The sequence below is a fragment of the Anser anser genome, assembly GCF_964211835.1.
Source record: "Anser anser genome assembly, chromosome: 19".
In the NCBI taxonomy this organism is placed as follows: domain Eukaryota; kingdom Metazoa; phylum Chordata; class Aves; order Anseriformes; family Anatidae; genus Anser; species Anser anser.
The window spans coordinates 12,169,202-12,195,815 of NC_139740.1; the positions used below are offsets into that span (position 1 = coordinate 12,169,202).

General features: G+C 39.6%; 1 protein-coding gene across 2 annotated transcripts in view; it reads right to left on the reverse strand.

Annotated features, from left to right (window-relative positions):
• Nucleotides 1-26,614, reverse strand: part of PRKCA (protein kinase C alpha) — a 154,534-nt gene that overhangs the window by 93,687 nt on the left and 34,233 nt on the right. For both annotated transcript variants that reach the window (XM_083804917.1, XM_083804918.1), the window contains exon 3: nucleotides 2,424-2,506. In XM_083804917.1, the coding sequence (XP_083661043.1) occupies nucleotides 2,424-2,506 (83 nt within the window). The remainder of the gene's footprint in view (nucleotides 1-2,423; nucleotides 2,507-26,614) is intronic.

Below are 26,614 nucleotides of genomic sequence, written 5' to 3' on the forward strand. Positions count from 1 at the left end.
CTGTGCTCTACACTAAAGGGAAAGAGATGCTTAGTGTTCAGCTCAGAATAATCCTCAAAGCTCCCGAGGAGTGCATTGCAGCTACAGTGGCATTTCCTATTCCCTGGTCCTTTTCACCATGCCTAATAAACCTCAGCACCATCCACATTCTTTACAGGTAATCAGTAACTGCTCCGTGCTTGGAGCCAGACTTGCAGAGTCTTACACCCTGACTTGATCTTTGGATCTCCTTCACTTCTGGTGACTACACCCGTACGCTGCAAGGCCCTTGGCACAGATGCTTTGAATCTCGCTGCTGGAGCAAATGTACTTTTGGGGCATCACGAGGCTTAAACTGCAGTATGTAACCAGGGCTGCAGCAGGAGCAGAGGAAAGATGACGAAAATTTGAGATGAGGAGCTAAGAGCAGAAAGTGAACAGGAAGAAAAAGATGTCTGGAGATACAGATCAATAATGGAACATTTTGTGAGATATCAGAACGGAATACGGAAAGAGATGGAAAGGTGAAAAGAAAGGTTTCAGTTATAATTATATTTTTAATCTGATTAAGCTGATTTTAGCAATGGTATGTAGAATATTGTGAAGCTTATTCCATTTTAAGCTGTTGCCAAAATAGTAGTAATTGAAGCTAGGTGATCTCTGGAGAAGGACAATGTCTTAAAAACGTAGTTGCATTTGGAACTCCTAAATAAAGGTCCTATTGTAATCATTTCAACATATTCATGATTACAACTACTTAAATTTAGCATGCCTATTTTGTGACATCATATTCTAAAGTTTATGGCGCGTTTGTGGACCCGTCATTAAGATAGCAGTACCGTTAAACAAGCAGCATCTTTCATTTACACCAGAGAAACAGTTTTTAGTGCAGACCTGAAGTACTTCACTTCTTCTTGCTTACCTACCCGAACAATGTACGATTTGGGACTGGAGTCGTGTCACCTATCTTTACGAATCTAATCTGCCTTTTGATACAGCAGAGAAACTGGACAGCAGAAACTGTCTCCCTCCACTGCCATCCTGACCCAATGCCCTGAGGGGTTACGCTGCTGCGAAGTTGCTGCATCTATCTGCTTCTGAATTCAGTTCCCCAAACCCCAAGTTTTCAAGTAGAATTTTAGAGGACAGTATCACAAAGTTACACCAGTCGGGAGCAGATCAATGAGAGGGTCAGGCCTCCCGGTAAGTGGGGACAGGGCAGGGGGAAAGATAGGAAGAGAAGAAATGGGTGTTGAGGACTGCAGTGTTTCTCCCAGCAACTTCAGTCTGCTGCCACACAGCTCTTAACTTAAGCGTTTCTTATGTGCCTAAATTTAGATTATGTGAAATGTGTTTAAAAAACAAGCTGTCTTAAAAATACTTTCCAGTTCCTGGACATTTCCCTGTACTTGAGCTTAAAAACAAGAAAAGTTTTTAACATCTCTAACTTTCCAGAACCTCTTGCAGCTTCTACCCATATATTGTTCATTGATCTCATGTCTAGCATATTAAAACAATTCATGAGAAGCTCATTAAAACCTAGTAAGAAAAGTCTTCTGGTGTGTTTCATCAGAGGAGATAATAGCCTACAATCTAGAGCATGAATATGTTATAAGAGACAAAACAGAGCCGTTTAGAGAAAGAACACTTGGAATGTATTGTTCCCATAAGCAGATGTTAAATTACTTCACCGTAAAGTGGAATTTACAAATCCCAAAGAAATGTTATTTTTATGTGAACAAACAATTAGTTTATTATTTCAGCAGGGTGACACAAAATTCTTGTACATATGCCTCTCCATGTTGGCAGATGTGTTGAACGTAAAAACTGGTTGTTGACTGAAAATGCTCCTTGTATATGCAAGTATTGACAGGGCAAGATAGAACGGGTATATCCTGACTGGTGTACTATCTCAGGCACGGGAATAATTCAACTTTCAAACAACCTATCTAAGATATGCCTGCTGGCTCAAGATTAGATTGGATCTAATCACTGGCACGTAGCTGGAGCTACAGATCCCTGTGTGCAGAGAGGACACGGACCAGAGTCAACTTTGAGGTTATACCTTGAGATATGATAGATACACAAACAAGCTCAGAAAAATGTGCAGCCTCTCCTGGGCATTGTTAGCATCAAATACACTCAACACAAACCAAACAAAAATAAAACACTGATTTAAGCTTGGGTAAGCACCTCAGGGTTGTCACATTCTGAGGAATATTGATCTCAGTCACACATTCATCTGTAGCTAATTTTCTTAACAAAAATAAATCTTTAAAGTCCATAGATCTTCAATATTCACTTCAGAACACTTAAAAACAACTAGGATTATAAATATTTACCATAAAGAACTTACTGATATTGCTTGCAATGTGTTCTCACTGTTAGGTGCAGCAACATAAAACTATTCATAAGAGCAGCATATCAAATGCCAATGTACTTACATCAGTGTCAGGTCCCTTGTCAGCCCCAGGACATGAGAAAGTGACAAACTCATGGCATCTCTTATGAACCACAAAACAGCAAACTAGGAAGAAAAGGGAAAACAACAGTTAGACTTGCATAGGTTTTGTTTTCTTTTTTTTGAAACAAATGCAGTTACGCAGGAAATAAAATAAAACTTACAGCCAAGTATTTCACCTGTAAGTCAGTCAAAGAAAGTAGAGCCTAATGTTAAATATAGACACACAAAAAAGGCAGACATCAAGTAAACTATATAATTAGAGGAAATAAGTGGGCACTTTTAAAAATCTAAACACTCTACAATGATAATTTTCTAATATTTAACACAGCCCATAGCATTAAAGTTTGGTGTGGGATGAACGACGCTATGAAGCTGCATTTCCTGAATCCAAACCCACAGCTCTAACTGAAGGGCTGTCAATGTGCAAAGAGCAGGGACTGTAAATGAGGCACATTAAACTGGAAGGACACCCATCCTTGGCTGTGAGATCTGTTCACCTGCATGCCTTGATGAAGATGTCTAAGAAAATCCAATGTCTTTACTAGCTAATTACTTCTGTGACAAACCAAAGCTCTGAGTGAAGACTCTTGTGGAGAGCAAAGTGTTCTCGTATCACAGAATGGCAGGAGGTAATGAGAAAAGAAAATTAGCTTCTGATTACAGTACGACTCCCATTTAGAATTTAAGAACGATCTAAAAACTTTTTCGTATAAGGAAAGCTTAATCTAATTATGTCCTGTGATGGAGGCTATAGGCTGTCACACAACAGAGGTCACACACGTGCCCCAAAACCACATAAACAGGATTATTTGCTTGAGAGAGCATACTTCAAAAACCAGGTATTTTAGCTTTTCACCCTTACAGAGGTTCTTTCTTAGTGTTAAGTTTAGTTCTGGTGTTTCACAATCAGACAGTCCACATTTGAGCAAAACAGAATAATCTAGATTTAAGATGGTGAACATCTCGAAGTAAACACTGTACTATCAGGCAAAGTTTTACAGTGACTCAGAAGATTATAACGAAAATTCCAAAGTAGTCTGTAGAGAAACTGTGTATTATACATTCCCTGAACATATTAGGCTGTGTTTCCAATAAATAAAAAACCACGGTTTTAAAGGAGAGTTTTTAAAAAAATCAAATAGATTTCAATTGACTTGCAATAGCAAAATAGCACTGAACTTCCTCAGCTTCAGTGGAAACCAAGTTAAATTCTTGCATTTTTTCAAACTAGCTTATTTCGTGTGTAATCTTTAAGTTTTCTTTCCCATTTATAATGAATATCAAATTCTTTCACCCAATGGAGCGAGCTAGGAAAGATGTTATCACGAGCATCTTGGTGGCACTACAGCATCCAACTCTCGATCCCACCACGATGCCATACTGGCCTCATCCACAGCCCTAAGTCAGCTGGCTGTAAAGAAGTCTGATCCCCCTCACATCCCTCTCCAGCTATTTCTCATCAGCAGCCCATGCAGCAATTGTTTCCAACCGTTCTATTTCTGACATGGCATATGTTTATTCTGCGGACAAATGGTGTAAAATGGGCTTTGCTCCACTGATTCCAGTTCAGCTCTGCTGACTTCACAAGAGGCAGAGTTCTGGCCCAACGCATGCTGCCCACTTGGTTGGCTAGTTTGTTAATCAATCTAAATCCCAATCAATCCTACAATTATCATTTTGATGGTTTGTTTCTACCAACTGAAAGATCACTAAGTGGCAATTACTATTAATATTACTTGCAGCTGAAACACGTTTCACTTCCAAATTGTATTTTTGGTTCCAAACTTTCCACTCTTGAAGACAACAGCCTGATTTCTGTTTGCAGGAGTAAATCACATGAAGAAAAATAATCCTGTTACATCCTCCAGAAAACAAAAAAGTTAAATAATTACTTCTGTGGGCAGTGATTGCATATTTGCAGAAATACAAGATAAACTATGCAAAAGGTCGGAAAAATATCTCCGACGAGGTTGCAGAACTGAGCTGCATTGCTGATGTCTTTCTTATAAACCGAGATCCTAGGGTGGCTAGTCCAGCTCTGCCTTTATTCAGCTACAGGGTAGGTTAGAACAAGTCTGCGTGCTAGGGCATCTATTTGGGTAACATTTATAAAATACTCTAATTGGACCCTACTTCTGGGTTGACAGCCTTCCCCAGCGTATGAAGGAATTCATTCAACTAGAGGCAATGCTGACTCTGCTTTTAATACTGATATGTAGTAAGTGTCACGACATGTAGGAGAACCATTGCCATTCCTTGCTACCACCTCATTCTACGGCTACGACCCGTAGCCACTCACTTCCATGAAAACTATGCCAATCGCCCTACAATGCAAACTCCAATTCAGCTGCCAAAATGAACGATACCCCGTTTGTCCTTCTGGAGTTCAAGCTACACTTCAAGCACACTTATTAATATGCAATGCTCGACTTCCTAAACCTTTCTACTCACCTACTAATTGACTGGGTTGCGCACCTCAACACTGACAGTCTCCATTCTTTCTCCTCCATTTCCCATTTGTACTCGCAGTGGGTTACCCATCTCCACATAGCTCGGTTACTTATTAAGCAATTCCAAAGCATCACTCCTGTCTCACCTTTCACCTTTCGAGAACACTCAAGTGAAAACCAAATAATTTGATGTAAAGATAAACAGTGGGATAGGCTACTCTTGGTGAATCATAAACCTAATAGCTAAAGGATGAGAGTGAGCTAAAATCCCTTGTTAGCAGCAGTCATTTCCATACATAAAATTTGTCTAAATTTTCATTTTTAAAGTCATCCACTAGAGCATACTTCAGAATCTTTCGAGTTTTCTTAGTTTCAAAGCAACACATAACTAGAGAATTCATAATAAAAATTTACTTAGATAGATAAGTGAAAACAAAATATTACCTGCTTAAAATACCATGACATTTTTAGTAATAAAGATGAAAAGTAACCTTTCACTTGTTACTTGTTTTGAAAAGATGTTAATAGCTTCACATCACTTACTGCAGCTGTTAAGAAGTCACATTATGCTCATCACCTTCTCCTAATGAAAGTTATATTACACTACTTTGCAGAGACTGCCAGGAAATTTGTTGCTTTACATTTTAACAAGAGTATAAGCAGAAGAGAGCTGGCACGCATCATGCATAGCTGCTGGAAAGCAACTCCGGGCTGGCAGCTAAGATTAAAAAGAAAATTACTAAAGTATTTTCATGTTTCGACAGCGCAATGTTGATCTGGGGTATGCATACCGTGGGTGTGAACTTCCATCCTTTCCAGCTTTGGACTTGCTGGAGAAAAATACTTCTCACAGCAGCCAGGGAAGGGTGGTGGGGAGCACGGAGAGAACAAACCCAGCCTTGTGCTATGGGATCACGCTCTCCGCTGGCCTCCTGGCACGCTGCTCCTCCTGGCTGCCCCATCCCCAGCACGGCTGCAGGGAGCAGGAGATGCCAAGTGGATGCCAGGAAAGAGGGCAGAGCATGGCAAGGAGCACTCCATGCTTTCTCAAAGCACAACCAGAAGATGCACCACACGGTTTGGGGATTTATGCTACTTAATGGAGGTTAATTCATTCTGGCCAACTTTATTCTGTCAGTTCACAGAGCTGAGAAAAACGTCTTGTTATTAAATATATATATATATATATATATACACAGAGAGAGAGAGTCAGCAGTCACTTATAGTTACAATGCAGTGCTGTAAATTTCAAGCTATTTTCTAAATTATCTGATGTGCGAAGGTTATCGGTATCATACATTATGGGACTTATCCCCTAAAAAACACCGTTACTAGTAGCTTTCATATATGACACAGACTGATGAGACAGAAATGAAACAGTACCGCGGTAAGTAAAAGAAGCAATCTTCTCTATTAGATGATCTATAAAGGAGAAAAGCTCTTGTTGAACCCTAGTCTCCTACACAACGTGGAGACATGCATCTGAAGAGCTTTACGGCCACAAGCATTGCAGATAACTGGGGTAAAAAGTAGCAGGACAGAAGCTGCACATTTTACAATTTGAAATTACTTACAAAAATCCAACAGATATTAAAAAAACAACAACTATACCACTTTTGGGAAAACAAAAAACAAGAAAATGAACAAAAAAACAGGCTAGATGAGACTTCTCAATAGAAGTGAGTATCTCTATACTATACCCTAGATATATTCAATAAAACAAATTAAACTGCACAGAGAGAGCACATAAAAAATTATATACAAGTTTATTAAAAAAAACAACAAGCAGTTCCAAGAGAGTCTAACTGAACTGCCAGTTATTGCCTATAGAGAAATCAGTGAGCTTTTTCAAGTGATCTTTGAGTTATTTCTGTAGTGGTCAAGATTATTCTCCCAACTCTAATTATGATTTTTTTAAATCCTAAGGACCATAAAAATTTTACATTAACTTTACACCTAAGCACATAAACCTTAAAGCTTTGTCTCCACTGTTACACTAAGTTATTTGCCTGACATCAACAGCTCTACATATACTTGCCCACATAATTTGTTTCTAGGTTTTGAGTATTGATTCTTCCAAAGGAAAAGGCAGAAGAAGTCCGACTGGCAGCAGTGGGGAAATTACTCTGCGCATACAATATTTGTTGTTGGGTTTTACTTTTATTGTCTAACAGAACAAGAATTGATTCCAAATTGGACTAAGGAGTTACAATAAAACCAAAATAAGCATGAAATCACTCTCTGCATTAGTCTCCGAGCGTACTAGAGAACTTTAAGGGCCTCTATAGTAGCTTGGAGCACTGTATAATTTTTATGTTGCTATTTTACATGCTTTGCATTTTCAGTGAGGCCACAGAATTTCCCCAAGGGACCCATTTTATGGGCTGACTTTTTCTTGTGCTTCCTGCGCGACACAAAGCAATGAATGAATTTGTCACATGGCATGCATTAGTTCATTCTAAGAATGAATATCGCAATTACATTAAATGGAAATAGGGTACTACTTCAAAACAGACAAGTCATTTAAGGATTAACTACATTTATTATTTTTTTTTAATATCTACTGCTCTTTAAATAAATTTACTAGTAATGAAGTAAACTCATGAACAGAATATATCCAGAGCACAAAGTGTAACATTTAAAGAAGAATGATTTAGCAACTCTCCTCTTTCTCTTGTTCTGAACATGATATGGTTATGACTTGAAAAAAAAATCCATTATTTTGGTTGTATTTAATATAAATGAGGCTGCTTACTATATACCAAACACACAAGTCAGAAGTGCTTCCTCTGAATATTATTAACTTAGTGAATCCACAGGGGATTTTAAAAATTGCATTACCCTAACTTTTCCAACATGTGTAATTTATAACACATCAGCTAGTTTTTCTGCCAGCCTTTCACCCCGTCTACAAGAGAGGGCTATCTCAAGAGAGTAGCTGATACCTGCAATCTTTTCACTTAGCATTTACAATGCCTTTCTCACTAAAACAGCCCACAGCCCAGCGAGATGCAGCCTGTTCCAGGATAACAAGGTTTGTAAGGAAAACAGCCCTCTCCCCAGTCACCATCGCCTGTCCCTAAGCTTTTTAAAACTCTTTTATAGCTGCATGAGGTCACGGAGCACCTTACGGTGCCAACCTGTAGCGCTACACATTGCCTGCTTCATGGATCGTCTTTATTTGCATTGTCATTTCTGCAGTCCTCGAAGTAGCATCAGAAACCTACCTTGAAGTCCAAGTAAACAGCCTACATGAAATCAATATTGATAAATTAGGGCTGATTCTTCATTGTGAGCTCCAAGAGTCTGCTGGCCAATAATTGCTTGCATATCCTGAGGTTCATATGTCTGACCTACAGAATACTCCATTCATTCCCCACAATTTTTCAATTTTGTCATGTTCAATTGGGCTCATTAATTGGGGGCTCTACTAAATCTCTACTACAAAGGTTTACAAAATTTAAGAGAAAGTAATGGTTAACTGCAACACTATCTTATTTGCATGAAAGGATTATACAGATCGCCTGGACAGTCTTAACTCCTCAGGTCATTAACTCCTTTACACTAAGTACAAAACAGACGGACGTCGCCGGTAAGCTGGCTTTGCAAGATCTCCAGCAGTACGCAAATACAGCCTGCATGCCTGGGAGAGACTGCATACATATTTTCATTTACAGCAATGCCGGGGGATAAAGCAATGAATATTTTCCTGCAGCTACATATGGAACATTTTTTAAACAGTTGGGATATAGTACAATATCTCACATAGCCTATTTCCCAGATCTGTCATTTCTACTTTCAATTACAAGGAAAAGAAAGTACCTTATATTGTTTTTTCCCCAAAAACTGTGCTGCAATGCTTGCAAAACAGAAGAGTTTCAAAATATTAAAGTATTTTTCAAGTACAGAATACAAAGTATTCAACACTGTTTCAACCCAGTTATTAAACTATGTACTTTTTTAAAGACAGAGATCACCATTTCTATGAAAAGTCCTTGCTAAAATTTCATGAAGCTATTAATCTTGCTCCTTTGAGGTGTCCCATTTTATAAAAGAATAATAACCCAGGAGCCATCTATCAAAACCAGAACTGAAATAGCTATTTCAAGAACTCGCAATGACAAAAAAGATGACCCACAATACCAGACTTTTTATATCACTTCTGTAGGCTCGAATTCATTGTAGATTAAAAACCTGATCTCACCAGGCTGCAGAACAGCACCAGAGACGCTGCAGGTGCCTGCTGTAGCCTGCTTTGAGCAGTGCACAGGCACAGCAGCAAGGCAGGGCACGGCGCTCGCAATTAAACAACTAGCACAACACAAAGACCACAAATGCTTCCTGTGAAGACTGAGCGTTAGTCCTTCGAGTTTTTCACTCGTTCAGCAACGAGCTGAACCTCAGAAAGGGGATGTCTTAAACAAAGCAGCTGTCTTCAGCTTGGGATATTACCAAGCGCAGAAACAAAGGGCTGAGAGGGCGAGTAGCAGGGAGCAGCACAGGCTGCCTGTATTTCAGGCCTGTCTGAACCGACAGGATGCGACGTGAAACCGATCTCCAGAATGCAGCTGTTGGGTTTTATTCTGTAATACAGCTGGAATCCTGGACGGCTCCTTGCAGGAAGCCAACGGAAAGCAAAGAGCTTTTGGAAATCCCCGCGAACCGCCTCTGCCAGTGCTGCTCGCATACAGCGATCGCGGTCCTACGTAAGTAAACCCTCAGTAGAAGCGAGAGGCATCGCATGGGCATTCCTCCGACATGGGAATCGCTCCCACGCCCCAAGCTCTGCCACAAGCCTTCGTGCTCAGCCACAAGATGCTAAACCTGCTGAAGACAACCATCCGAGGGACGCAGGCGATTTCTTCACCCTTCACCTGACGCTCAGCCACCCCCACGGTCAATTTATCGCAGGCTGCGCCACGCTTCACGGTCATGTTTGAATCGGTTCCCAGCTGGAAGCGCGGAAATCGGAGGAAAGACAGAGGTCGTCCTCAAACAGCTGGAAGGTTTTACCATCAGAGCTTGAGAAATATTTTACTATGAGTTTTATAGCTTGTTTTTCTCGACACTTAACTTAACAGATTAATGATACCAAGCTACGGGTGGTTGTAAACCAAAACAGTTCCTTCCTTTAGCATGGCTCGTAATGGACACAAAAACAAGTGAAACGCCAGAGCTGGATGCCAAGAGCTGCACACGAAGTATTTCAGTGTATTTTGAATTTAGGTCTATGTTTTCAGTTGTGTTTGAGAAACCTTACAACACACTAACAAAATTAATGAACCTTACTTGCCAGTAAACACAATCCACATGCTAATTCCATTATTGCCAAAAGATTTTTTGTTGTTGCTTTTTTCTTTTTTTTTTTTTTTTTCTTCCAGGATGTGAACAAGTGAGGCCAAGATGACATGGAACAAGCTGTTTAAAATAAGAACAGAACCATATCCCAACTACTACACTAATAGAAATAGGATGCCTGTAATTCCTGCTTAGACACAATTGTGCTAAGAGAATTAATTTCCCATTACTAACAGAACAAGCATAATCCATATATAAAAGTTATTAAAAGGATTATAGCATCCTTTGACATTAAGTTTCACATGATCATGAATCCAGAGCAGTGCAATGGGGCTTCAGAAGTATTAAAGCAAAATACTTGTGCCTTGCCCATTTATTTTTAAAAGCAGAGCAGTTCATTCTAAAGGATGAAGATCTAATCCCACAAAGTAAATGTTATTATAGCATTTCGATGCTATTTAACGTTTATGTTTGACGTAGAATTACATAAATTCAGATAAGAAAATAATCACGATCCTTGATCTACAGGAATACCAGCCCAGACAGGCTTCCTTCCCATCAGTGTGACTTCATTTGCTCTTTCCAGTTCCTTTCAGCTTGGGGAAGTTTAAATCAAAAAGATAATTATAAAACTTCTTAAATCTTGTCACAAAAAAAAATCTTATATTGTTTAATGTTAGTCATTATCTCCATAAGAGTTTAAATAAAGCACATTTGGATAGCAAGTTTAACTCCGACAATCAGCTCATTCCTGTTTGCACAGTTCATCAGTTCTGTGGCCTGTTCTGTGGTGTATTCTGTGCTAACATGACTGCATTAAAACTGAAAGATATTAATTTTGTGCCCAACAGACACAAAAAAAAATTGAAAATCATTATTTAGTCTCTTGCTGTCACCAAAACAAATCACTTGGATATAACAAAATTGGCAGTATTCATTGCATTACTGGATTTGCAGTGCAGAACTTAGTAGCTTTAGTTAGAAGATATATAGACATTCCCAATTTGATGCCGGATTGTAATCATTATTAAAATTCAGGTCTTATAATTTAGTCTATATTGGCTATAATTTGATAATTTCATTTGCCTTCATACAAAACAGCCTTCACAGTGGTGCACTAGAAAATGCAGAGGGTAGAAGCAGGGAATGGGACGTATGGTGGGAGAAGGTGTCACACTACAGCAGCTCATGACACCCTGTAAGAATGAAGCTTTCACCTCCTCGTCTCCAGGATTTTGGACCACTGCAGTTTCACGGTCCAAGTGCCAGCAGCCCCTTGCCATTCCTGCCCAAGGCCTTGCAAGCTCCACGCCAAGAGAACAAAGACTTGCATGGTAATAATTATTCTCTGCCTTTCTCAACCTACCCAAAGCATGACTTGAACAGCACAAAAGTGGGAAGGTTCAATAAACATGGCTGAAATTTTCAAAGGATACAAATTAAAAAGAAGTTCTTCTCCTTCTGGACATGAGAGATACTAATGAAACCAACTGATAGTGGATTTGGACACTTTTCACAACGGGTTCAGGCTGGGGTTTTACAACTTAACCACATCCATCCTGCTTTGCACTGTACCGTATCATGAAACTGAAGCTATTTTGTTCATTTAAGATTCTTCCTGTTGCTGTTTCTCTCCACTTTTTTGATGTTATGCAACAGATGGCCAATATTTGTTGCAAGTCTTATCCAATTAAATACATCTTACAAAGGGTCATCTGCTAGAAGCTTCAATGTCACTTTCCTCCTCTCAGCAGTCACAGAAAACACCCCAAAGTAACAGCAACCTCCCAGGAAATCAACAACAACAAACTCTGCACTAGACCAATTACAGTCCGAAATCTATTGCCAAAGTAATTTAAACCACTTAAGACAACAAACTCATAGAGAAACCAATTAAAGAATTAAGAACATTCACCCCTAGCCAATGGGTGGAAGATTTTTTTCCCCAGCATGTTTGAAGGACACATTATTCACTTCCAAGAAGCAGATTCATTTCTTAGGTCTGGTAGTTATGAAAATTACATGGCTGAGTGACTGACACAAGCTACAGCAATTCTTTCCAAATAGCAAAAGTGGTATTTATAGGAAATGCCTGTGGGTTCCGAAGTAGGTAATACACACAACAAAACACGAAACCATGGAAACAGGTCATTTAATTACGAATGAATTATTTACATTTGCAGTAGAACTTTCAAAGAAAAATATTTTTCAAAACAAAGAAGTAGGTGAGGATGGGAGATTTGCAGCAAGGAAACCAATATGGCAACAGTCAGAGGAATTTCTCATTGTACGGTCACTGTAACTCTTACAACTTGGGCATGACTTCAGGCAAATTAAACCAATGGTACCCCCTGGTCTACTAATTCACCACCACATATTCGTGTAAAGCCCTGACCAGTTCCCGCATCCTGGCTCCCCGTGCTTTGCCATCTCAAACATTTGCACACTCAAGGCAACACTGCACTGGGAGCCAGAGCTGGCACAGTGACGATTTCTTCAGTCAGGGTTACACGACCACTTTCATTTGACATATGGCACATTACTGTCAAAACCAGCGGTCCTGTCTGCTTGCTTCTATGTATTGATATTTATGCAGCCAATTTTTTTTTGGCAACGTTGGATTTTAGCTGGATCTGTTCCCTGAGCTAGCTTGATGTACAGAATGTGAATGTTCCCGGAGCACATAAACGGATACAAGACCTCCGTAGCAGCCTAGACTTATGCTAGATTTATACCAGATAGAGCAGCCACGTGCTAACGACCTATGCGAATGTCAGAACTCAATCCATCCTGCATGACGAAGTCAATGAATGGAGATGCTCTCTTCAGGTTGTCTAGATGGTTGACAAAGATATCAAAACATTTTTCAAGCACAGAAAACACTCTGAGAATTCAATCTTTATCTCAGAATATTCCTCAAAATTAAGCCTAAGCTTGAGTTCTTAGAAAACAATAACAGTTATTCTTGTTGTTCTGTCATGTATGTCATATGACATACTCTCGTTGTTATGTCTTGTTATTACATCATAGGTAGAACCTTGACTGCAAATACACTAGGAACAGTATTCAAGCATTTTCCACAGTATGGTCATGACATATTTGTGCAGTTTTTCTTGGCTCACTAAAGCAGCAATATAAACAGTATTTCTCAGTTTATGTCACACAGAATGAGTAGTTTTCTCATGATGTGGCAAGGTAAATACTATTTTCTGTGCCCTACATTTACTAAAAGCAATATATTAGTGTAAGTAATAAGCGAGGCATAAACGTCAGCGACATGCTAGCAGACATTCCTCTGAGAATATTGCTTACTGTAGGACAAGCATTTCAAGCAGCAGTGAGGGACTAGAATTGAGTAAGCCATCATTCAAGCCCAAGAAACCAAAAAGAAGCATTCTACCAGAGCTCTGAGATTGCAACTCCTTTCTACTGACTGTGAAACACAAAAAGAAAGGGTCAAGTCCAAAACTGATGTAAATTACTTTCTGTTACTACTGTCTTTTCTGATTGTTTTTCTTCAATATTTTACTACGTGACATATTAGCACTTTAAAAGAGATCATAAAGGCAAAAAAAGCTAAATCAGTGCACCTCAAATCTGTAATTTAGGAAAACAGCCAAAAGTCAAACTAATTTCAGCTTTAGTCAACAGTTTTTAAAATCACAGATTACTAATAGGCAAAATAAGAAAGCGCTCTATTTTCTTCATTTGTGCTAAAAAAAATATACACAAATATCTCTTGAAAAGAAAATGCTCAAACCACTTTCTTTTGACATTCTGACATAAATAACTATTTCCCCCACTAACTTAACTGTCCCTTCTCTTATATACAGTGCAACAAAGCAATCAAGCCTTTTTGTAAGATGTATTTAACATCATTATAAATTAGTCATTTATGAAGTCTCCACAATGCATTCATGGACACCTGGGATGCTGTATTATTGCAAGACCACTAAAAGTGCTGGTAGGTGAATTAATTTTAAAGAGAAGTTGTTGCTAAAAGCATGGTATAAATCACCCCACTAGATACTTGGGTCAGTTAAAATGGACCTATTTCATTTTTTTGCAGGAAGGAGAAAGTATGTGGCAAAAATTAGGTGTCATCAGACTCCCTGCTTAGCCCTAGTGCTCTTCTAGCACTTCGGTGAGCCGGGCAGAGGGAAAACACAAGGAAAACCAGCCCCTCGGCCTGGCACCCAGCCCCAGCACGACATCTGGGAGCAGTTAGTCACTAGATGCATAATGCACCAAACACGGAGCTGCGTCCTACCGGGCAGCACAGCTCGGCTCTAGGCTGCAGTCAGGTCCCACGTTTCTAAATGACGCTGCTGTGGGAGCAGAACTGCCCGCATCCACGCACGCAACGCACAGCCACGAACGCAAGAACATGCATCCAGTCCCAGCAAACGTCGTGCACAGACAGGACTGCCGAGAGATTCCCATGAGCCCACAGAGAGAAAAGGCACGGATGCCATAATTAAAGCACTTCAGGGGGACAAGGTTTCCTTGTTGTTCCACCAGGCCCACACGATGCTGATGGAAAACAGCAAAAACTCAGCGCAGATGACAAAACCTCCACGTCTGTTAAACAACCCAGAAAGTCACCTTGCTTACATAGTTTCCCCAGTGCTACCACGTATGTTTATGCATCTCTTACTTCCCAAGCCAGGGCATAAACCAGATACTCAGTGCTGCCTCTAAGTCCTAATGGATCAACTTGGCAACTTTTCTCCTGAGGTCTCAGTTTAGCAACAAAGATTATCCTACAGTAAGTTTGGAGCAAGGCTTAAAAAAAAGCCACTTTCTCCCTTGCAAGATTCAAATTCTAGACCTCATACTCAATAGCCTGAATAATGCACTTTTATATAATACAGCTCATTCATTACATCTCACCCACACTTCTTAAATGCTGTTTAATATTTCTGATCATGCACAGTCCATTATTGCAGCCAAAAATGTTTTTTATTTGCAATTACTTTATGCCTTTTAATGCTGCACGCTGCAAGGTGTTTAAATCCTTCACAAATTGAGTTAAAAAAAAATGCAGAAAAACTATGAAAGCAAGATACATATAAGACTGCATGTTCTCCTTGTAAACAATGTGAAACTGTTAGAGAAGTGGCTGGAAAATAACAAATTCCAAGTAGATTCCAACTGGCGCACACAGATAAATTCGACATGAATTATGTTGAAGTGGTGTAATGAGTTCCAGGCTACAAAGTTTGAAAAAGTGAATCCCACAAACAATAGGATCGTACATCAACACACTGCTTTATAAGAAACTTTCAGTATTACTTGATGACAACATGAATTTTTGGTGTGGCAGGAACTTTGCCTTAAAGCTGTTATGGTTAATATGCAAACGTGCCGTTTGTAAATTCAGTGCAGTGTTAAAATGAGACTAAACCAGGTCTTTGGCATGCAGACAGGAGAGAGGGAGCAAGGATGTGAAGAGGTCACAACACACTGCAGCCAGAGTCTTTCCATAGGAAGTTTCTTTGGGAAATTAGTTTCTTCATTGGTTAGGATAAATTAGGATAAAACCATCTTCCTGGACTTGGAGGGCAACCCTAGAACAGCTCCTTGCCTCTGCAGCAAGAGTTCTCCTCTGACACAGGCCAACCACCACCAACCCATCCCACTCTGGACTAGAGGGAGGAAGGTCAGTCTGCAGCTTCACACCTACCTCCCCCAGGTGTAAATCAGCATCACTGCTTAACGAAATGCTTCTGCGGCTGCTCCTCCCTGGCCCTGGGCCAGACCCTTCTTTTTGACTTACTGCAGGATTCCCTCCTGGTCACATCAGGGGCTCCCCCGCTGAGGCAGCAAAGCCCCTTCCTGCACAAGCAGTGATGGATCTGCGTGTGGGCTCAGCCAGGGAACTGCAGAAAGGTCCTGGCACAGCACCACGACCCTGGCACAGCATCGCGGCGCCCGCCCAGGAAGGCGCAGCATCTTCTCAACCCAGATCAGACAGAGGAAAATTCCACTTTCAGGTTCTGTCCCATTTCCCCAGCCATCTGCTACTCCATTATTTTAGCATTACGTAGCACGGAAGCCTAAGACTTTGCTTTGGAATATCAATTGTTAAATTCCAGGGAAAAAAAATACGGAGCCTGAGTTGCATTAAATGTGATTGGTGAGAACTTGCACGGCTGAGAAACCCATCGATCTATTTGCTCTGCGACTCACTGACTGGATAGAACTCATTAGAAACAGATTTATGAAAGTGACTCAGAATTTGGAACAAATTAAAGATGAGTAACAAAAAAAAAGGAACTGAAAAAATGTGTTCTATTCATTTAGAAATGTGCAGTGCTGACAGCACGGACTGAACCAGCTGAGGATACAGCCCCGGTCTCCTGATTTCAAAGCCTTTATATTTGTTTCTTTTTGTGCCCTCACTGCTTTACAGTACAACTGCAGAATAGAGAGGTGGGGTTTCTGTTTTGTTTTTGTTGCTTGTTTGTTTTCAACGTTTTCTTCTTCCTTTTCTTGGGTGTACTTCTGCTAAGTTAAAGCTAACAGCAGTAATACTACTAGCAATAATAGCAATACCAAGTATTAATAGGATCAGGAACTGAGTATCAATTTTCCTACTGCACAATGGAATCTCATTCTTTTCAAAAATCTGTTTTACAGAATACAAAACTTCTTCAATAAGATACTGTTTCAATTGCTTTCAGCTTTTATAAAAATCCTACCAAAATTGAAAACTTTTCCTTTAAGCTACTGCTACACAGCGTAAACTGATATCTCATGCCCTCCTGTTCGTGGGGGAAAACAAGAGCTCCTATTAATGTCTTCGAAGTACACAAGGTTGTTCTTAGTTTGGCTTTTACATCCATTCACAGAGCCATTAACACAGTAAGTCTATTAACAAATGCAAGGGGTTTCACAAGTTCAATTGTGGTAATTAGTCATTATTTCAGCTTTAAATGACTCTCTGCTCTAAAGAAAGATTATGGCTTTTCTTGCTCTATTACCCAATTGGCATTTAAGTCAATCTGCTAAAAATGTATCTGCTTCAATGGAAGCTGAAAATAACCTATTAAAGGAATATGCAAATCTGAGCTTTTTCTCCCTTCTTAATACTTTAATCTAATAAGAACATATTATATTACTAAGAAATTCTGGTTGAATCCGTTATTCAGCTCTCCTTAGTTCTTTCATAATTCCACTTCTGCTGTCATGAGTAAGGCAAAAATATTAAGCTACTTTCATGGCAAGATGTTTATAACAACTTAAGTTATAACACAGGTTGCAGAAAACATTAATCCCAGCTCACATTCCTAGCATTTAGCACGTGGAAGAAAGTACTTCCACAGCACACGACCCACTCAACCCCTTATTTCAAAGCAGATGAGGACACGTCTGTAGAAAGATGCACCAAAAAGTCACTATTCCCAAGATCCCTGCAGCAATGATGGATTACGGCCTTCTGAAATAAGAGTGCTTGTTCCCTTCGAATGTGCAGACGCAAAAAGGAGGCCGAACTCTCCTGCGTGAACAAATACGGCGCTGGGAATTCAGCAGATCGGGTACTGAAAGCCATCGATGCTTGGCATGAAAGGGCCACATCTATGCCTTTCAAAATACTGACATAGACCCAAAAACTGGCTCTTTACACTTCATAGCATTTATAAATTCCTCAGTCATTCAATGCAAGCCAAAAATTAGAAATTTTAAATATTAATGTGATAGCTTAACTTTCTAAGAGTCTCTCCCTCGCATTAACTACCTGAAAGTTTTGGAGCAAGACGCAGCCCGAGCCAGCAGAGCTTCCATTACACTGCTGGTGTTTTGGGACCACGGCACACGCTGTTCTGCCTTACAGTGATGCCTATTTTAGCTCATTTTCAGGAGCTTTTGTACAGTACAAGTCAGTCTCCTGTGCTTTACGCTGGCCTCTTCATTTCAGGACCTTACATGTGAGGCTTTGTTAAATGGTTTTTAAAAACTACCTGTGGTAAAAGAAGAAAAGAAATGAAACCCCATACCATCCTTTTAATGTGGAAAATTATTTCTACTTCAGGATAGTTGTTTGATCCAGGAATTATTAAAACCCCAGCATACTCAAATGGCTTTCAGCCTTTTCAGAGCACGACTCGCCTCTCAGGCATACAGTGTCCATTTAAATTCCACTTCCAGTAACGCTGTACGTATTTATCATTCTGTTTGAGAGGAATCTACAATAAAATCTGTTTCGCTTTAAGAGAAAAAAGCGTATCTGTTCACACAAGGACTTACATTCAGGTTAACACCCTCCTGGCTTCCTCCAAATACCGTCAGCAGAGCTCGCCCTTCGAAGCTCAGGGACACTACTGTCACAGCACAAACCCAGCTCTTCACTTGCTTTTGCTGGGTGAGGCATCACTTGGTTTTATTCCTCGTTTACAGCTGATTTTGATCCGTAAATAAGAAAAAGTCATTTTTTTCCTGACTGAAGCATTATGATTCACCAAGTTACAGTGGGAGGGGGAATTGCATTGGGTTTCCTGATTATCACGGGTTTATAAATGCACACCGGTGGATTTATCTCACCCACGTGTTTAGGCTCTCACGGAGTTCAGAGCTGTTTGAGCTCCTTGCTTGGAGGGAAGCAGGCACTACGTTGAAAAGAAGTGCTTTATCACGTCCTGATGTAAATGCCTGCATCACGTGGACAGGTGTCCCCTTAGAAAAGATGGGCTCTATTAGGAAAATGCGTTAGGATGAGACTAATCACACCTGAGGAGAGCCTGTTTCTCCACACAGGCTGTAAAAGGATTCACTGCACCTCTCAGTTTCAAATTTACAGCATTGGCATTTAGATACGAGTGGATTAAGCTCATCCTATATGTTGGATGAAGTAAAATAAGGTTTAAATTAATAGCATAATCTGTATATGCATTGTGCTCAGAGCCAGCCACTGCTGCCTGGCTGGAGCTGGCCTGTCTGAGCACGCTGCTTCAAATAATGAGAATTCCCTATGCTAGCGCGACCGAACGAGAGCTAATGCACTGCCTCGTGCCTTTTGCTTCCCATTAGTAGGACACTTACTGAAGATTTCCTTCCTAGGGATTTCAGGTTAAAAACTGTTATATCTTTATTCTTGTCTCTAAGTGTTGCCTTCCTTCTACACAGTGAGCGGTTAGGCATTTAATCATGTCAACTTACATCTCACTGCATATACAGGAAATGTAGCAAAAAGCTCATTTAGGGCCAAGCAGCATGTGTGCAAGGACTGTCAGACCTAAGTCCCCTGTAAGTAGAGCACACTCACTTTCATCATTTTTGGTTCATTCCTTCCCTTTTTGGACCAAATTCTGGACATATTATGCAAACTGAAAGAGTAGATGCAAATTCCCTAGCGGCTATTAGTGTGTCTAGACTCATTCATTGACCTAGAAGATGTCTTAATTGCCTCTTTTCTATCTGATGGGAAAAATATGCTCTAATTTTTCCAGGCTGCAATCTTTTATAAGTTTTCTAACCGAAATTGAAACAACTGAATTTCATGGAAAAGCAGCTACATTCCATGTTCCTTGAGACCCAGGATGTGGAGCATTTATCACAGATTTAATTTGATCCACAGGAAACCTCTCTTCATTTAAATGTTTGGTTTCAGGATTTCAGATTTTTGTTGGCTCTTTGCTACTGGAAAAGGTAGTGGCTATACCTATGAATCTCACTAGTTTTTACAACATACTAATAAGCTAAATAGCATTATTTACAGGTATGTTTTTTAATCTGCATTTAACATTTTCACGGTCTTTATTTCAACAGTTTTTACGTTTTTTTGGAAAAGGATGTTTGATAATTTTCAGATGTGTCCAACTTTACAAATGTTATCTGTGACAAAACCAACTGCACTCTCACGCCCTGCTTGGACTAGAAATGACAACGTGAAAATAAAATGGAGCCAGAGACTGTGGTATAACTTCTGCTGGTATTGTTTTTCAAGGGGACAATTAACATATTTTCCTTCTGCATGGCTTGCCAAATGCCTAAACGTAGCCAGCCACCACATGGATTAACAATGTAGTTGTTAGATTAACTGGTACAGAATTTGAGTCTCAAGGTGAAAATCTGTGTTCACACACATCAGAGGTCTTCATTTGTAGCAAGGAACCTGACTCTCCAATGAAGCAACACATTCGGCAGATGCAACATTTTGTGATTTTAAGATTAAAAGAGCCTAAGAAGCTTTTGGACCACGCGTTGCATCAAATTTACACTGCTGCGTCAGTGAGCACTAAAAGCCAAAAAGTATTAGCAGATTTAAGTGAGGATGCATTTCACTGATTGCTTCCTGTTAATGAAATTTTGTTTTAATCATTTAAACTGTTAATGTATTGTTTGTATCAAGAACCTTATAAAAAATTATGGCATACACTGTATATCATGTGTCATTTACGAGATAGTTTTAGCTCTAGGGAATCTCCACAGTTTGAATAATAGATTTTTATACAAAAGGGATCAGCAGTTTGTAATGTTAACTTCTTTTATTCCAATCCCCTCTCTGTGTAATGCCCAACAGAATCAGTAATTAAAGCTGCTTTCTAGAGGTCCCCCAGGTTTCCAAACCAAAGCAGAGCACAAGGACTTTACAACCACAGGGCCTGGGCAACACAGGCAAGAAGCACCCCGATCATCCAGGGTGGACAGACAGCTCACCTCGATTTAGGGTGGCTCACCTCGGTTTAGGGTGCAGCCATTCACAGCAGTTGGTGTTCTCCCTCTGTGCTTCCTCCGTGGGAGCACAGTGACTTTGCTGCCAGAATATTCGTCAGATCTTTGATCCACTGAAGACACTTTAGGATTTTATGATCCCGTTCTAGCACACGTGCACACAGAATATGCAACAAAGTATCCCAAATCCACATTATAACAGAAACTTGAAATAAGCCACACTACGTAGAACAGAATATTTGTTCCTTTGCTCCATACACATAACACATTTTTCCATCCTTTCAACTACTATTTTTATTCTGCTCAAAACAAGGCTGTCTTCAAGGACAACGCGTTCATTCAAAGTATGAACATCTCATTCACGGCCTTTGACAGCCTGAAAAAGAATTTTACTGCAGAACATACAGTTGGGTATTTTCCTCCACCAGACTCCCATCGTGAATAATACTCTTTCAGAGTAGTTTAAGTACTTTCCTGGAAAAGTATAATGACTACAATCCTTTGGCTCCTCATGCTTGTATTTTTCCCTTACCATGTTCTCAAGAATGTATTCATTTCTAAGGCAGAAAATCCTTCTTTTGGCGTGGCTGATCACAGCTCCTTTCACATCAGGGAATCCAGAGAAGGATTACACCAGAGGAGTCTCTCTCTTGGAGTGTATCTATACTGCTTGGGTAGTTTGCTAAGCTGCTGAACAGCGTCTGGCTTCCTAAACTAAATCCTAAAACTGTTAGGATAAACTCTGAACCAACCTTTGTGCTGTAACAATTAAATCCTAGAAATGAATCCAGGAAAATATAAATAGAAAAAGTCTGCATCTGAAACACAGGAAGGCTTCCCTGTGGTTTCTGAAGCAGTTGATGTGTACAGGTTTAATGTGCCAGCCCAGATCTTGTCACGCGAGAGGTCTCAGTAAGGAGCCTGCTGGCAGCTGCATCCTGCTGGGGTCTGACGGGGCACGGAGCTGGCGCCTGCTCCAGACGGGGACTGCGGGTGCTGCGGCCGGTATTTAGGTACCACACAGCAAACATGTTCTCAAGGGATTCCGCTGAAACACGTCAAGTGTCTCAGTATTGGTCTAAATAAGATTTTATTTTAAAATACTTAAAGCATTTATACAGAACAACCATTGTGACAGCACACTTCATGAAAAAATACACGCAAAACAGACTTTTTTTTTAATATGGTTATATGAATCGCTAATTTCGATTTGTCCCCTTTTTAACTTGACTCTGATTTCCAGTCGAGATTGTTAAATCAACATTTTGTATTACTGTAAGCACAGTACTGAACATTTTCTAGTAATAGACTTGTTCTAAACTTCGTTCTAGAGAGGCTATATTACAAATCTGAAACGACTGGAGTGGGAAGGAACTGAAGAATTCGATATTACTATTCCTTTCAAAGACTTTCTATTTTAAGAAATATTTTTGTTATTTGTGGTTGAATTACAAGTCCTTCACCATTATAAAGTATTCTGAATAACATTTTCTACCATAATTTTGACTGCCGGATAATGAAACCTTAATTAGGAATTCTGTATATTGAATTCTGTGCTCCACAGAAACTTCAAGTTTCAATTCTTAGGTGGAATTAGCTTCTTATTAGAAAAAGGGAGACACTAGCATAGAAATGAAAGGAAAATGATGAGTTTAATAAGAAAAGAAGGATCTGCAAAGAGATCAGAATAGCTAAAGGATTTTGGGGCTGGGATGTCTTTCAGCACTGGGGAGAAGAGGCTGAGATGACTCTTGCGATTTCTCCCCTTCAACAATACACAAACCACTTCAGTGATTCATACAGAACAGACCATCATTAATGGTCTTACTGAGTGAGATTAAGCATTTTCTTATACATTGCCACAAAGTCATCATTTTACGGTAGATGCTAATAAGGTATTTCTAAAATATAAGTGAATTTTGTTAGGTATGGGGATGAAACTACTTTCATTGCTCCGAACTGATGTTTCATAGCATTGCAGTAAGGAAAGACCCCACCAGTTTAACACTCACTTATTCCAGTGCAGAAGACTATGCATGCAGCTTTAATTTAATAACGGTTAAAGAACAAGCATTTGAAACAAGGACGTGAAGCAATGGCCACATTACGCTGAGCTGAGCAGACAGCTTCCAGCGGTGTGCCATTTTCATCAAGACTTCAGTCCCAGACGCGAAGCTGCTGTGACAGGTACGACCACGGAGGACAAATAAAAGCTTCTCGCACTGGAAGCCCCTTGTATGAAAAATGCCTTGAAGCAAATTGGAAGAACTAAATAAAATCAGCTTGTTTTCTTCAGCAATTCAGAATTTCAAACTTATACTAACGAGATACAAATGCCCTTTTCTATCATGCATATTATCACACTTTGCAGAAGTAACATTCAGGTGTTCTCAAATAGCAGAAGCACATTCTTGGATTAAAATCCTTCTTAAGTAGCCCCCCAGCAAACTTTGTCAGTTTTGTGTTTCTTGCGGACTACTTGGAAACAAATCACTTCAATTGCTACACATTTTTTCTTACTGTCACTACACACAAGCAAAATCGAAATGATGCAAGCTGACTGCATCGCTGCTTCTTCATCTTGAGGAACATGCTGATTTTGGTACTTTTATTTACTTCTGTGCTTTGCTCTCTGGCTGTATTGTGCTCTGCTTCCTCAGGCTATCAGTAATCCCATTATTGTTTCAAAAATAACAACAAAAAAAGAGGCATTTACTGTGGGTTTTGATGCAGTTATTGACAATAGGGTCCCAGGGGTGGTGATCATGTCTAACTTTTAAAATGAAATAATACTGGTGGAATGCAGCACACGGCAGTTCCAAGATGGATGCTATAATACCACATACTACCATAATAATTCTTACATTTTTTCTTTAATCATTTGATAATCTGTGTGCCGTCTTTCATCTTCATTTTTTTCTAAATATAGGTTGAGGCCTGCTGATACTGACTTTTAATACCTTTGGTGATCTGCTGGCTAACAGTACTTCGTGGCTGTGTCATGGGGCAAGAAAAAGGCAAATTTATTTCTGACACTTGCAGAAATGCTTGAGTATGAATATGCAGTAGTTAAAATTGGAATCAAATTAATGCAAGTGTTTCTGAAAATGTAGAAGACCAAGTACAAATACTTAAATTCTTCCAGGAAGCTTTTTCTATCTTGGACTAAAAGCTTAAACACACGTTTTAGTATTAGATTATCCTAATTTAGGAAATATGTGGACATACGGTGAGATGCACCATTACATTGTAGTATCTGCGTGTTTCCCAAAGTACATTTAATTGAATGGTAACTTGCAAATGGTTTTTAAAAAAAATATTTGTTTCCTTACTGGAAATGCACATTTAAGAATTAAAGTATAATTCTAATGGCTTATTATTGAGTTGTAGAAGCTAACTTCTAGACTCTTAATGTTTCAGCTCAGCATTTCTAAGGACCCTTGTTTTCTTACTGTTTGTGCATTTACAGATTAATGTTTGAATCAAAGGCCCTCAGAAGTTGCTAGGTGACTGAACTGGAAAAGTCTAACCAAATAAGAAAAGCACTTCTTGAAGATGAACTGAAAAGGGAAGCAAACACTATTTGTTCACCTCATTGCTGCCTTAGCATGAATAAAGAGAGCTTCAGAATTAAACCAGAAGCATTTACTCAGAAAATAAATACCTTCTTTCTTCTTTTTTTTGGCATAGCCTTCGAACGACCTACTAAACAGCAAAGCATAGTATTATAAATTTGAGAACTTACACCTATGTAAGTTAGCTTATAAAAAGGAATTTCAAAATTACGCTGTTCTGAAAAACTCTCTTGCTGTTACTCTTCTACATATGACTTGAGTGCGAGCTCAAGCATACCATTTTTGGCACATATTTGCCTTTAAAATCCTGGCTAAACTGGGTTATTATGGAAATCGAGACAGACGCATTTGCAGAATATAGGTCTGAGAAACAAACCAGGGAGAAGTATCAGGAAAAATGTCATCCCTGGAAGGCCACCAGCAGCATTGCACACGAGCAGGGCAACCCCTGCCGTGTACCCACGCCAGCTTTAGTTAGCAGACTCATTAGAACACAGATGGACCAGAAGCATCAAGATAATTTCCAGGTCTTTCCGTGAGATGATGCACAAGCCACGTAATACACTGCTCTACCACGCCAGGGTACAGAACCCTGCAGGGGTAAAATGAAAATTGCAGCAACTTGGCTAAGAGTGCAGCTGTACATGCAGAACCAATGTTGCATGGTCCCTTACCTGTAAATTCCATCCATACAAGAAACACTTTTGGCCTGTTTCTAGGAAACTTTTGACCACAAATTTCTCACAAAAATATAAAAAATAGTCCAGGCAAAAAAATTTAGCTGTAGATAGACCTGAGACATGTTTGTCTTGTTCTTAAAACATTAACATTTACAAAATGTTGTTAGATTAAAATGACATTTTTTATCCTTAAGATATTGTAATTTCAACCAAAGATGAGGTTCAAAAAACATGCTGACAATTTTTACTTACACTAAAACTTGAAACGCCATGAAATAATAAGAGTTTCCGCACAAGAATACGTTTCTAATGTTTGTGAAATTTAACCTTTTTTCCTGAATTGCCTTTGTTGTCATGCCATCCTTTGTTTCCAAGGTAGCAGGAGCAAACAGGAACGTGTACTGAGCCAGTCTTTGGTGTTTTGTATGGACTCACGTTATTCCTCTAACTTCAATCTGTTCTTTTGTGCAAAAATGCCAGAGCTGAGTTCATACAAAACCAGCACACAAGAGTCTCTTCAGATGGTAAGGGAGTTTATATCAGCCAGTCCTAGCTGATAGTTAAAACCAAAGTCAATGAATCAGAGAAATAAAACCGAAGTAGAAAGAGTCACAGAACCAATGGCTCAAAATTTATAGAGAATAACATTGTGGGAAGTTCCATATGGGAAAACACTCACATTCTTCAGCGTTCAGCTCCTTCAGTGGCGATGGCCCTATAAATGCAACTCACTGCATGAATCCCACCACTTCCGCCGATATCCCAAGACATTCGTCGTAACTGAATTCTCCTTACTGGCAGAATATGTGCTGATTCCTGCCAGCTTTGAACAACCAGCCCACTATCTCTACATATGACAAAGAAAACTGAGGCAAACATTCAAATCTGACAGCTTGTTGGAGAAGGGTAGAGGAAATCAATTAAAAGAGAGAGGCAAATATCTTCTCCTCCTCTTCTCCTATCATTCAGAAGATCCACACCGCACTGTACATTGCTGCAACAGCCACGTTGAGTCATCTGGCACTAAAAAGCAAGGCCAAAAGGTTACTGCAAACACCCCTCCTGACCCTGCCTCGATAGATGACTTTCAGCAAAAACAAAATGTTAACGCCGCACTAATTTGTGTGCCAACAGCACTGAGTTCTTTTGCAACTGGGACTTAGAAAATCTTCTGTAGAGAGGAAAGTAACTGGTTTGCAAGCATGGAGTAACTCACTTTTACTCTGAGGTCCTTGTAGAAGTTTTAACTCATCCTGTAAAAAAAGCCTTCAAAAAGTCTACAGCAAGCTAAGCAATGCGAAGACAGCACTAAGTACTTTATATTTTTGCATATAGACATTAGCCTTTCCACACGCTAAAAAAAAAAAAGGCAAAATCAACACTCATTTAGCTTATCAGTTCTGAAACCAAAAAGAAAAGGCATGATCAGGAAGAGGAGGGAGGAGAAAAAAACGCTGACTTCTGCACACCACATTGATGAGGAAAACATTTCCC